The following is a 14,951-nucleotide window of genomic DNA, read 5'->3' as shown; positions in this document are numbered from 1 at the left end:
CCCTTAGCATATGGCAGTGTCATAGTGTGTAGGTCCATTCTCGCCTGCTTTCCGGCCCAGAGCAAGGTAAGTACCAGTGTGTTAATATTGCGGAATACTGCAGCCGGAGGTTTAATTGGTATGTTATTAACAAGTACAGGAATTTCGGCAGGAGCACCATTTTTACAATCGCGGCCCGATCTGCCAGGGACAAAGGAAGTTTATTCCATCTTTTAATTTTGACTTCAAGGGACGCTATAGCTCGCCCATAGTTCCTGAGTATAACCAATTCAGGGTCCCTGTGGAACCAGACGCCTAGATATTTTGTGGGTTCCTCTTGCCATTCTAATGGGTAATCTAGGGGTGTTGGGTGCGTGCTGTCAGTTAGGGGTATGATAAGAGATTTGTCCCAGTTGATTTGTAGCCCCGACTGTTGCCCAAATAATAAAAGCGGGTTTAAGTGAGGCTCCGGATTCTTGACATATGACACCATGTCGTCAGCGTATAGTGAGATGTGTATTGGGCGTGTCGGCATCTGTATTGCCGAGTAATGATGGTGCTGTCTGATTTTACAAGCCAGTGGCTCCAAGATTAATGCGAAAAGCATCGGCGAGAGCGGGCAGCCCTGCCGGGTGCCTCGGCATATGCAAATGGGTTCCGAAATATACCTGTTTATTCTGATGCGTGCAGACAAGTTCGTGTAGAGCATGGAGATCCAGCCCAAAAACATTAGGGGGAACCCCATTCGTATCAAAACCGCTTGTATGAAGGGCCAGCCAATAGTGTCAAACGCTTTAGCAGCATCTAACAATACTGCCACAGCTTTCGTTTCAGGAGCCAGATAATGTGCCAGGGCAAAGAGTGTGCGTGTGTTATGTGTGGTAGCCCTATCCGGTATGAAGCCGGATTGATCCGGCCGTATTAAGAGGGGCATAAGTGGCTTCAGTCTGTCCGCTAGTAAACTAGCGATTATTTTTGTGTCCACGTTCAAGAGGGACAGGGGGCGATAGGAGTCGCATTTGTCCTCATCCTTGCCCGGTTTGAGGAGCGCAATAAGCAATGCTTCCCTCATAGAGTCCGGCAGAGTCTGGGCCTCATGCGCCGCTCCGTACAGCCTAACTAAATGTGGGGCGAGTAGGTCCGCAAACTCTTTATAGAATTCCGTCACGAACCCATCTGGGCCCGGCGCCTTATTGTTGGGTAACCGCTTAATAGTATCTGTGACCTCCTCCACCGTAACGGGCCAAGCAAGGTACTCCCTATGGCCATCTGTCAGCCACGCCAGCTCAATGTCTTCCATATAGGCGAGCATGTCTTCTTGTGGGGGCGAGGGGCGCGCAGTGTATAGGGCACCATAATGTGTCATGAATTCTTTTGTGATCCCTTTAATGTCACCTACAACCTTCCCGTCGGGGGTACAGACGGATGTTATATTCTGCGGTGTTCTCCCTGAGCATATTTTGTCGGCAAGTGCCTTGCCCGGCCTACCCCCCTCCCCATATCGCCTTGCGGTCGCCCGTTTAGTGACATATTTAAGTTCGTCTAACGTGAAATTGCCATGTTCCGCCAAGAGGACCTGAATCTCCCCCAGCACTTTAGTGTCACCTATGTTCGTGTATACCTGTTCCAGGTTATGTATGGCGTCTTCTCGTGTGCGCAATTGTTGTCGGATATCCTTCAGGATACCTGAGGTCGTACTGATAAAGACCCCCCTGATCGTAGCCTTAAAGGCTTCCCAAAGGAGACATGGATCTTCAGTGGTCGGGCAGTTTAGTGCAAAGTAATCCACTATCGCCGTGTGTATTGAAGTGACATACAAGGGGTCCCGCAGCGCAGCCGCGTTAAAGCGCCAGGTGAAGGGCGGGGGCTCATACTGTGGGACTACAATCTGTAGCAGCACCGGATTGTGATCTGACAGTGTTCTTGGCATATGTTTAACGTGTGCAACCCATGTTAGCACCTCCCGTGTTCCCAACCAATAGTCCAATCTGGACCAGCTATTGTTCGCTGCATTAATGTGCGTCGCAGCTGTCACTCCCGGATTACCCGCCCTCCATATGTCCACTAGTTGGAGATCCTCCACAGCGTCCAGCAACATGTGTCGTGCATTGTTATGGTGTTCCGAGGTGTGTGCGGCCCTATCAAGTGCGTCTTGCAGTGTCACATTAAAATCGCCACCCCACAGTATGTGATCTATCTGCATATCCACAATGTCCTGCCACACCTTTCTAAAAAAAACCCGGGTCATCTACGTTGGGGCCATAAGTGTTCACCAACAGGATCCTCTGGCCTCTGACATTACCCGCCACCAGAACACTTCTACCCTCCGTGTCTCTATGTATGTTCGTGATCGCAAAGTGTGTCCCTTTTCGTATCAGAATACTGACCCCTCTAGAGTATGACGAGTAGTTCGAGCTGGACACCGATTCCGCCCATCAATTTCCCAGGGTGGATGTGCCGGTGCGTGCCATGTGCGTTTCTTGCAAGAATACTATGTCTTCATGTAGTCTGTCAAAATATGCGAACATTTGCCTGATCTTTTTCGGGCTGCCCAGCCCTCTTACATTCCACGTTAGGAAATTTAATGTACTAATTCTCGACATTCACATTGACAGTCATGACTCTAGTTCCCAGTGGACGCCCCTCCGGCATCAGGCAGGAGGCGTTAATCAAACCCCGCAGTGTGCACAGTAAAATCAACATTTGCGTGAAGTCATGGAGTGGAGCACTTGCATAGTAGCGTATGGCGAAGGAGGTCGCCATGCTTCTCAGACACAGAGTTTGCAGCTCGAGTAACCTTGAGAACCCAACCACCCCCCACCCACTTTAGCACCCGAACATTGCCAAAGCCATCCCTTATCAAACTGTAAACATACATTAAACCTGAGAATGGGGCGCACCCGCCTGGGGGTGTCGACAGGTTCACACATCTCCATCCACATAGTGGACAGATGCTTACGACATCTCCTGTGTAATGGTCATACTATTCATCCCCTCCCCCTCCAACCGCCCAAGTGAGACAATAGTAGAACGCAGTACAAATTAGATCAACAACATTCATCGTGGTCCAGCACCTAGTACAGCAGCAGTTCGTGCCAATGGTCCCCAAATGTCTTGCTCAAGGGGCAAATGTACAAGGAACACAAATGTCAGTTAGGGGTTTAAGCGCACCACCTGGGCTCGGTGTTCCGACTCACACCCACTGAATGCTGCTATGATTTGGGATACTCACTGCGTGAAAGCCCTTCTTGAAGCATATCGTTATGAAAGATGCGTGTGGCCTGCCTTCGGATGCGTCCTCAGCCATCCGGCGAGACCGGGCGCCATCTTCGCGCCATTCAGCAGTTCCACGTGTCAGGTCTCGGCGCCGGCAGGCCCACGCTGCTCTCTTAAAGTTCGAAAAGTAACTAAGCAATGTTTCCAGTTCCTCCTGTTATTCCACATCAATCGTCGACGCATCTTGTTCCTGAGCTTTCCTTCGCTTCCCCTGCTTTTTGATAAAGTCATGTGCAGCCTGCACTGTCTGTAGGATAACTGGTTTCCCCATATTCGTGATTTTAAGTTTTGCAGGGTACAGCATGGCGTACTCCAGTCCGAGGTCTTGCAGTTTCTTCTTCACCGGAGCAAACTCCTTCCGCGCCAGTTGCACCGCCATGGTGTGGTCAGGATAGAACTCCAAGGTGTTCCCCTGATAGGCGATTTTACCCATTTCCCTGGCGAGCCGCAGCACCGTGTCTCTGTCTCTATAATTGAGCACGCGGGCTATGATCATCCGTGGGGCAGCTCCTGGTTTCGGCACGGGTGCCAGTGAGCGGTGTGCACGTTCAATCAAAAACACTGGAGATAATTTGTCAGCGCCAAAAATCTCTTTTAGGAGCGTTTCAACAAAGGTTTCCATTTTTCCAGTGTTGGTGGATTCCGGCAGGCCCGATATTCGGATGTTGTTTCGCCTGGACCTGGCCTCTTGGTCCTCCACCTTAGCTCGCAGGGTCTCCACCGTTTTCTCCAGGCCCCCGCACACTTTCGATGTGGTTCTGTGCTCATCCTCCACCTTGGAAATCCTCTGTTCCGCCTCAACAATCCGCTCGTCATGTTTCTCGATTTTTGCTGCCATGTTGTCTACCCTCTGCATTACATTGTCCAGTTTGCCATTCATTTCCTGCAGGCTCTGCTGGATGGCCCGTAGCACCGATTCCATGGCCGACCCTTCTGCCACCCCTCCGTCGTCCTCCACGTCTGGGGTTGTTGCCGTGTTCTTAGGTTGTTTTTTCGTTTCGAAGGGGAGCTTGGTCTGCTGCTTCTCCGGCTTCCCCATGTCCCTAGGCTGCAATGGCGAGGAGCGTCCGTTCGTCCTCGGGCTGCCGACTGATAGAGTCGCGGCCGATGGAGCAGTGCTACGTGTTAGCGTCGCGGTTGCCCACTTCGGGGTACGTCTAGTCATCGGCCCCTATCGCTGGGAGGGAATGCGTTTTGCGTTGCGGCAGCAGACACTCCACCAGAGACCTCGACAGCCGCGGCGCCGCCGGAGTCGTATTTCCCCCTCGGCGCCGATGACCTCGCCAGCCACCGGTGTGTGCCGCCTTTCCAGTTCAAGCGTGCATCAGTTGCCTCCTCGTTCAGTCAGATCTGCTGGCATACCGTGTCGGGGATCGCAAAGTGCGCTTTTCTTGCTGGTGTCTCCGGCAGTGTCCGCTTCCACTTATTCGGGCAGAGACTAACTGTTTCTCCCACTCTGCGGACGGCCGTTGCCACAGTTCATATGCGTTCCAGCGCGTCCGCCATTTTGTCACCGCTGGAACGCACAGCGATATACCATGTGTTTCGTTGTGGTAGCCGTCTCCCGCTGCTTGATGGCCTCGTAGAGGGACCAGTGCCTTGAATCCTTTGCGTCCCCGGTGTTCATGTACTCGTACCATCGCCCGCTCTGCTTTCAATCCCGATGTCGACTGGCGCCGGTCGCGGCCATTTTGGAGTCAGTGCCGGCGATGTTGCTTCTTTCCGCGAAAATATCAGTTTGCGGTCCTTATTCCTTCATAAACTTGCCATAACGGAGTCAGTTGTATGTTCCGACGCTGGATACTATCCGTGTCTCGGCGGTAGCAGCGGTTTAGAAGGGTGAAAAGTCGCTAGTTTCGCACCCGTCCGGCGGAGCTGACACACTAGCCAGCCATTCCGCAGTGCGCCCTCTAGCGCCCCCTCTTTTACATTTGACATTGCTATTTATTATTGTCAATAACTAATTTTTTTCTTTTTGCCAGGACTGAACATCAACGACAAAAAGCATTGGCAAAGCCAAAAGGAGAGCTCTATTGTCTTTGTCAATGCTTATTTATTTTGGTGGGTGTTATGCTAAGTCGCACAACCTATATAACGTATACCTTTGGTTATCAAAATATGTACAGAATGATGACGAAAAGTGAGGAGCAACAGACAATGAGAGCAGTGCTTTTTGTGGTGGCAATTTGGCAAATACAAAAAAAGCAGAGGAGATTCACAGATGTATTCTTCCTATGAAAGGTCATATAGGAATACCCTAGCTTATAGAAAGTAAACACACTGAAATATTGTTTGAAACCGAAAGCAGGTGAGAACATTTTTCGGCTGTTATGAGTATTTCCAGTCACTATTGTTACTACATTTTTGATCTACAGATTCCAATATAGTTGGGACATCTCTGAAGAATGACAATTATAAGAACCTACATATGAGTGTTAATGTTGATATACAATGCACACGACAGGCATATTGTCCCCCGCATCTCCTTCATACCACCACCATCATCTCCCTATATGAGCCAACTCAGTGCCAGAGAACTTGGACTAGGGCTGCAGCCACTTCTGTTTGCATCATTTTAAGAGTAATATATTCCTTTCTCTCTTGCATCAGCTTTGGTTATATGTGTTATATTGTAATTTTCTTTACAGTTTTCTTTTTTGACTAGTGGACTTTGCGGAAGGGGTCAAAGGATACTGCGAGAAACATTTGATGAGCTATACCTTGCGTGCAACTTATCTTTTAGAATCTTACACCTAGAAGAATGGCCATCGAGTCTGAAAGATTGATATTGGATGACTAAGGTTTGCCAGTCGAGAGGTTTCTCAACAAATAACTTTCACTTTCACATACAATGAGGAATATCCCTGCCAAATAAAACAGCAAAAAACCAGCAGTGGGGTCACAATGTGATGATAATCTTGACACCTTGGTGGGAGCTGACTGATCTCACCTATGCTAACGCCTAACGCCAGCTTCAAAATACATGGCACCATATTTTGAATTGTAGCATTTCCCTTCGATTTCCTGAAGGACTTGAAAGTATTTTTATTCGGTAAGTTCCATTTTATCGATGACTCCCGGGCGGTTTTAACTTGGTATGACTGACGTTTGGATTACATTTTTTAACGGGCCTGTCTTTAATGTTTTCCGTTTTTCGGCGACCCTGTGATTTTTAACCTGGATGAAGTGAGAATTTCACTAGCCAAGTGTAGTTGTGCTAAAGCACCAGGTCCAGATGGGGTTCCCGTTGATTTCTTTTCAGAATACCAAGAGCTGTGGGCCCCATTATTAACCATTATATTTAACGAAATTTCAAAGAAGGGACCACCCCATCATGGAAAATGAGCATTTTCGTCCGAATGCACAAATAGGGTTATAAATCCAACCTCCAGAATTATCGTCCTATCTCCCTTTTTAGACTGTACTGCCAAACTGTTGGGGCGTGTCCTACTGAATAGACATGAGGACTAAGCGAGGGAAAAAAACATCCTGATACCAACCCAGTATGGCTTTCAGAAGGGCAGAGGCACGATTGATCAATGCCTGAACCTGAGTTTGACATTCTCTAACTATACCACAGCAAACGGAGGGCAGATTTATGGACCTAACGGCAGCTTTTGACTGTGTAAGGCATGTAAAGTTATGGGCTATAATGTCAGAGATGGGCATTGATCCCCAGCTGATTAATCTAATCCGTGAAATATATTTGCAGTCGTCTGCGTGTGTTCGCTATGGAATGGATGGGGAATGTACAAGTCCCTTTCAAATCATGAGAGGAGTCAGACAAGGCTGTGTTCTTGCCCCATTTTTGTTCTTGTTATACACAAATGATGTGGAAGCCGCCTTAATAGGTTCCACAGTAGACATTCCATATTTCCCCTCAGCACTACTATTGAGACTGGCTTATGCGGACAATGCTGTCTTAATAGCCAGGACTGGAATAGGGCTCCAACGCCTAATAGATGCCTATGTATGTTTTAAGTCATCCTGGACATAAAGGTTAATGAGTCTAAATATTTTATCATGGTGTCAGGAGTACCCCTTCACAATATGTTGCCATCATTTTATATTGGGAATAGGAAATTAGCTGCAGTGGAGACAGTAAACAAACTTGGTCACACATGGTGGGTCGCAGGGCACTGACAATGGAAAGAACTTTGGTTGCAGTTTCTAGTTTCATCAAGAAACTGGGTTCAAAAACTATAGTGACAATAAAAAAGATTTATACTGCCAAAAACATGTTCGGACACAACATATGGGGCAGGGTTGTGGGTACCAATAGACTCCCTCGAGAAGATCGAGGATGGCTTCTTGAAGAGGATAGCTTCTCTCCTTGTCTCATTCTCCAATTATGTCTGTTGCCTAAAACTGGGCTTACCCCACATAATGGACATAGTGAGACTTGCCTCGAACATGCTGTGGCACTCAATCTGGAACAGAAATACAGTGGATCTTAGCCAGGCCATAATACAAAATTGTCTGTCATTGGACCAGGCACAAAAAAAAAAAAAATGGTTACATTACGCTTAATCTACATTGCACTCGCTTAGGCCTACATGAATTGTACACAAACCCGAGTTCCTGTTGCAAATTCCCAAAAAATAGACTCAAGGCCCTGTTTCTAGCAAAGGCAGCCTATGTAAGGAGGGGAAACTATTGTGTAAAAACGGCAGTGGAGGACAAATATTTGTATTAGGAAGGCGTAAGAAATTTGCAACATAGGTTTATCCTTTTAGGGTTTTGTACCAACTTAATCCCTTTGATGTTGGGCTTCCCAGCCAAAAAGTACTCTTTTAGTGAATTGACACCATGCCCATGTGATAACCTATCAGTGCAATGAGATCTTCAACTTTTCTTCTTCTGTCAATATTATTAGAAACAGAGATAAAGATACATTTTACCCCTTTTAAGGCAGCATAATTTTAATCAATGTCGTATTACCTTGTCTTTCGCAACATCTGGTTAGGCAACAAGGATGATACCAGTGGGGGGAGGAGCTACGTCACCAACCAAGATGGCCACATAGTCTCCCGGCTCCGCCGACCTCCTTCTTTCGGTCTGTTATCCTGTTGACTATCCTGATTTCCCGCACCGGATCCGTGTGTGTGATCTGACCTGCTTTCTGGTGGTGCAGTCCCGGAGTCTCTCTGCAGTCGTGGAGCGGAGACACGTCGATGGTTGTGTGAGGCCTAACCCAGCGGGGACGCCGGGGTCTCGAGTGCAAGCTCTGCCGGGTCCGAGTTGAACAACAACGGACTGCCGAATGTGGTAGGGTCCGCTCTCCGGAACATTCGGACTTTTGATTGGTATGCTACTGCTGACTGCCTGGTGTTTCAATAGTGAGGAGACGAGTGACGCACAGTGATGTGTCGCGGGGGTCCCTGACCGGGGGTTCGGCAATCGCTCGTCGATCCTCCCGGATCGGTGCCTCGCTGCGTATTATTGATTGCTAAACTTCAGTCCCTCATGGCTTACTCCTGCTCCGTCTAATTTTGCCCCGTAGAAGGCGCCACTCCATGGGGATTACCATGCTGGAGGAAGAAATGCAGCTAGCGGAGCAGGCTAGACATGGCCCGTCATTGCGAACGGTGCTGGAGGCACTCATGGCACTCAGGGGAACCATTGCAGTCCGGACTTGCAGTTTGTTGTCTGCGACTGATGGCCTCACAGTTCTGAGAGCGGACCCTGACTTGATACCCACACCCCGGCACTCAGCCTGCATTTTAATATCTTTCTCGGAGACTTGTCTTGACTCGGCGCTGGAAGCGGAGTTTGCTCCTACTATACTAGAGCTACCTGACTGTACTGTGCCCGATCGCCCATGGAGCCGTTGAAACCCTCGACTGTGTATCCCCTGGAACATTTGCAAGATATCCCCATTCTGGATTTGTCTACTTTTTATCCTTTGCTGTTTTGAGCCTTGTTGACTCCCCTCCCCTGTCGGTCTCTCAAGATGGCGGATGGGCTACAACTTGGCTTCGGAGACGGGGAGGGGCGCCATTGTCACCAATCATCCATATTGAGAACTGCCGCACTTTTTTCAGCTTTGTGGACGTGGCTTTCTTTAACCAATGACTTTTGTGCACTTGATAGACGGGGCCAGGGTTGAGATTGTTATTTTGGTCTCTCACTGTCACATAGGTTTAACGGGACTGTGTCTTTGTTGATCTAACGGAGTCCGGGGCAGGGTTAGTCATGACGGGGGAAGGAGACCGGGAGTCCGTAGTAACATGCCCTCCTCCGATTTCCCTCACAAGTAGGGTCTTTTGCCTTTTCTTTCTCTCTCCCTTCTATATTTTGGGTTCTATTATTGGGCGACAGGCACGCTGCAAGGGGGTGGCCGTAGTCATCAGCAGGGGTGCAGGGTGGGGGGGTGGGGGGATGGGTGTTCGTTTTTTGTTCTTGTTCTATGTCCTCTTCTCTTCCTTCTCTTTCCTTGTCCTTTTTTCCTTTCTTTTTCGGGTTAGTGTAGTGGGTTCGGCTTTCTTGCATCCTGGTCTCTACACCTGCACCTTGTTTATTCGGGGTATTGGTGCCCTGGGGCGGTCAGTACTGATGGAGTCGGCGAACAAAATGTGCAAATTTATCCTGATGACTCATGTCTCAACTTCGTGAACTCATTGGATAGCGAGTTTCTTTAGAACACGTTGTTTCTCTGCTCGCCCTCCTTTGTGATCCGGGACACTGTGCGATACCCGACTCTTCTACTTATTATTTAAAAATGAAAACCTCCTATCCTGTGTTTAAATCGATTTCTCTTTGCAACCGGTACGCTTTTGAATTGAGATCCTATGATTAGCGGCCAGCCCTGGGGGTTGTAGGCCCTTGTCTGTATTTGATTGCAAATGTTCAATAAAGGTTTTCAAAAAAAAAAAAAAAAGGATGATACCAGTGTCCCTATTAAAGTGAAGTCTAGTTCTGATAACATTTCCAAAGACGTGACAACCAAATCTACTTTTGTTAACATTTCCAAAGATGTGCCAACCAATGAATCTATTCCACGTAATCCGGGAGTCAGAAGATTGTCTGGGCACATCATTTCTAAACCAACCTGGTTTAGTGATTATGTGACTTCATAAAACTTTACAATTAGCATTTTTACTTTTTGTTTGTGTTATTAGCATACTTATGTTAGTTAGCATTGTTCTGTTTTATTTATTTATTATATTTTTTAATTTTGAGAAGGGGATATGTGTTATATTTATATGTGTGTTACACTCCGTACTATGCAACTCGTAATGTTCAACGTTGACGTAGTTGTATTCCATGCTCATGCCCTTGGTCTTCTCTGAGTTCTGGAGTGTAGAACGAAGGGAAGAGCAGGCGCAGTTGAGGCAGCAGCAAAGGGACGAATGCGTGTCTCGGGGTTGGATTACAAATAAACATATATTTTCAAAGATGCCGATGGACCTGTCTTCATTATAAAAGTATTGACTTGTTTTTTCTGAAGAAGCTCAATGACCCTCATTTCTGTTTCCGTGTAGCATCATTTTTGTGGGTCCGCATGCGTAGGAAACTTCTTTAAGGGAGAACTGTGTAAACCTCAGCCATTTTCTCACCTGAGTTTTCTCTTGTAAAGATAATATGAAAGCTAGACCTGATATGACAAAAATATTCGTATAAATTGTGTCATTTTATAATGCTTTTCAAGATCATGAACAATGTTTTACTTCTAATCAATTTTATCTATTTATCATTAACTGGATGGGCGAAGAACATTGCTCGTTCACTTACTGCACCTACTGTATATATTACAGAGATTAACCATGCTGCAATTGGTCCTTTTACCCAACAACTTTTACTAACTTTAAGAAAGAATATTTATATTTTTTTAATATGTATACGTTTATGATCTATGCTTTCAATTTAGATCGAATAAAGTTTGTTGATGATAATGACCCATTATAGTATGCACCCTAATTCTGTAGCCATGGGTGCGGCTTTCCTAAATGTCGGAAGGACAGTTGCACAGGAACCGCTAATGAACCCGCCTGTAACGATGCTGGTCCATAAGAGCTTGTACTGGCTTTGGCATCAGAGTGCATGTAGGTCTATGCATTTGACAGAAGCACTAGATTAACTTCATCACCTACACAAGTTAAAGACCCCTGTGGTTCAACTGGGTGAGCCATTGTTCTTTTATAGAGATTACTGAAAATATCTATTAGCTCTCTTGAGTGAACTTGGTGTTTTACCCATACCAGATATAAAAATAGTTTATAGGAATTTTCGCGAAAATTATAAAGCTGTGTTAAAAACTACACCATGCTAAAGATGCAGGGGTGGAAAGTGGCGGTTCAGAACAGAAGTACAATTAAATGTAATAACCTGCTGCCAGTTTTCACAAATCAATATTATTTCATTAAAAAAATCCAACAAAAACTTTAAAAAGCGAGCCAGTAAGGAATCCTTTTTTTACTGAATCTACAAATCATGCAGTTAATCCAGTGGGTGAGGCAGAGCTATCCCTCAATAAATTGGGCCTATGCTTCAGCATATGGAGCCTTCTCTAATATGCCTTAAAAATATATAACAAAAAATTTCAGGTTGTTTTATTTTACTCAATTGATACAGATTCCACATGTTCTGGCCTTATGTGGCAAAACTCTGTATCACTTCACCCCACAAATCTGAAAATGAGCATTTACGCAGTCCGCATGCATCTTCTCGCCTCAAAGCCTCTTCCTCTGCCATAGTCCATAATTACACAGCCTTTTTCCACCAACCATCCATTGGACCATTTCTTGTCTTCCACGTGATTGCCACCAGATCTTTGGCCAATGCAAATGCTAAATCTAGTAATCTATTTCCCACTTTTTTAGGTTTGGAACTAGGGAATGCACCCAACAGACAAACCTCAAGGTTACATTTAAGCTCTCTGTCTAGAGTCCCCCCTAAATACTGAGTTATTTCAGGCCGCTATGCACTAATTTGGAGAAAGCCCAAACCATGTGGAAAAAACTGCATCTAGCGGCATGCAACGAGCACAAGGCCTAGACTCACCTCAAAATATTTTCCTACATTTCAATGGTAGAGAAATGGCTAATTAGAACATTGAAATGGGTATACTTCAACCTAGTGTTTCAACACTTAGTGTGTATTTGAATATTCTTCTAAAACTGCGTAGCCAGGTGTCTGCCATTCCCTATTGTCATAAAGAGTTTTTTTTTAAAAAAAAGAAAATCTTCAGTACCTAATTTTTAATGGTGAGATTTTGTGCAAAGAAATATGTTTATGGACAAGAGCTCCTGTAAAACCATTTTTCTTGTGAACTTTTATCTAAAAGTTTGTGAGGGTGATATATTTTGCTACTTTGTGTAGTTAGCTGGACATCTTTGCAAAGCTTTGCCATTTTTGCACGACGATCTGATCATCAGATTCACCATCACTTTCTGGCAGTAACTGTATGCACAATGTAAACTGTACGTGAAATGTTTGAAGGGTTTGAACACCTGTCCTCTATTACCTCAAGTTACAGTGAGTATGTATGACCCTTAGAGGTATCCTTGAATCCTGAAGACATGCTCTGGATTTGGAAAGAATGCCTTTGTTGTGTCTTCCGCTAAGTCTTGTCTTGTCCTCCACAGCGGATGGTGTCGCTCTTGGAGCCGCCGTGTCCACATCACAAGTTTCAGTGCAAGTCATCGTCTTCTTCGCAGTCATCCTGCATAAGGTATGCTTCATCATGCCTACTTATAGCCCTTTCAGTCCCAGGGTGTCCACATTGGAGCTCAGAGGTTTGTTTCCTTATTGTGCTTTAACGTTATTCAAACATACTATTTTTTACTCAAAGTACTCGCAGAAAAGACATTGTTTTTCTTCCTTGAACCAACATTTCATTGAGGCAGGTCATGCATGCATCCCTGTTGGAACACTCAAACAAAGGAAGGAGGTCATTTGTTTGAGCTTCTCAAACATTCTGGCATGCCTACCCAGGTCATATTGGCCTTAAGGTTCTGAGTCTGGCAAACACAAACCATGAGCGCATTTGACCGTGGTGTACATTGGCATGAATGGAACATTTGAATGTATTAGTAAATGTTGTCGAAAGACTAGTCATGCGGTTTTCAGAAAGGCTGGGAGTATAAATATCTGAATTTTAGAGGCTCTGATGCACTAATGCAGAATATGTATCAACTGTGCAGGTAATCCACATTTAAGTGTGGATTGGGTGGGGAATGGGTGTGGCGTTGTAGTAGGTGTTGGCTCTCAGCAACTTAAGTGGCAAGGCATGAAATGTATTTAAATTAACTGTTTAAATGAGTTGCTAAACACGTTTGGCTCCTCGGCGTGGCAATCACAGATGAATGAATAAAGGAAGGACTGAGGAGCAGAGGAACTGACATGTAGCAGACACCAGATTCTTATTTTCATGCCTCAGTGTCTACCTTCAGGGTGGCTCCTGTTTTTCCTCTATGTCACGTTCACAGCTTTTTTCACCTGCTGTGTTTCTAGGGTGTACAGATGTCTGTATTATAATTGTTCCTTTGAAACGTGGTGTATTCGTGTAACTATTCAGTTCCAAGGAGGAGAACATTGGGGCCAGACTACTCTAAGTGGTGCTGTACCTGGTGCCCTCAATGCTGACGCGTCGAACAGTATAATGACTGGCTGCATACTGCCAGAAGCAGCTCTGGGTTTCTGTAAAACCCTCACAGACATAGCCTCTATAAATACTGCTTCTGTCTACTCATTGAGCCACCCAAACTAGAATGATTAGAGATGGAAGGATTGTTCTTTGATGTTAGAGTGTCGCCCACCTTTTCAGTCCTAATCTTCTAATATTCAACCCCTACAAAGAACCTCTGTGATAGGTTGATATGACAGCCATAGAGGTAAACGATTACAATTCTATCTGGACCACAGGCCAACAATTATAATAATAAGACAACTTGTTTTTTGCATGATTAAAAGCAAGCAGAGCATGTCGTCGAGCTCTGCAAAGAGACTGACATGTTTCAGTAGGGTGATAGTCGCCAAGGATCCCTCATCTTCATCAGGACCACAAGCACCTCATCAAATACTCTTCAAACTAAGCCTCAAGGATACTAGTTTCACTGTGTCCAGTAATGCTGTGTGTGATGCTTTGGGCATCTCAGATCATCTGCATAATACTGACTGGTCACCTGGCCTCAAATGCTAGTCTGTGCTGGGATCATGCTGAGAGCAGGTGACCCTGGGCGCGGAGCACCAGCTAGCGTCTCTACTGGAAGATGCGCATGGAAATCAGCCCCGCAGCGCAGCAATAGTTGCCCGTGTGTCATTACTGATGGCAGTGTTACTCATTTAAAGTGAAATAAAGATATTAAGATTGAAAAGGGGGATTCCTAATCTAACCAACCCACATTCCCCAGGTTTAGGTATCTGTGTACAGTTTATGTACTCCCAAGTCATTTTTCAACACATTGACGGCACTAAACAAGGTGATTGTATTAGGGTTTCTAGGCAAGAGGGGAACATGTGCACCTGATTTGCAATTGCAGCGATATCACAGGATTCTGGACTACAGTGGTGGAGAGGAACTAGGGGCCAGATGTAGGTAGCCCTTTACCGATCGGAATCGGCCGAAAATACCGATTTTCGGCCGTTTCCGATCGGTAAAGGGCTATTGAGATGTAGGGGCACATTTTCGGTAATTTTACCGAATCGGTATCATTACCGAATCGGTAAATTTACCGATTCGGTAATATGTACCG

General features: G+C 45.8%; 1 protein-coding gene across 2 annotated transcripts in view; it reads left to right on the top strand.

Annotated features, from left to right (window-relative positions):
- Positions 1-14,951, top strand: part of LOC147709380 (zinc transporter ZIP9-like) — a 149,413-nt gene that overhangs the window by 98,990 nt on the left and 35,472 nt on the right. For both annotated transcript variants that reach the window (XM_086927958.1, XM_086927959.1), the window contains exon 5: positions 12,843-12,928. In XM_086927958.1, the coding sequence (XP_086784084.1) occupies positions 12,843-12,928 (86 nt within the window). The remainder of the gene's footprint in view (positions 1-12,842; positions 12,929-14,951) is intronic.

Source organism: Lissotriton vulgaris, chromosome 6 (genome assembly GCF_964263255.1).
Source record: "Lissotriton vulgaris chromosome 6, aLisVul1.2, whole genome shotgun sequence".
Taxonomy (NCBI): Eukaryota; Metazoa; Chordata; class Amphibia; order Caudata; family Salamandridae; genus Lissotriton; species Lissotriton vulgaris.
This window is presented reverse-complemented; position numbering and strand designations above follow the sequence as displayed.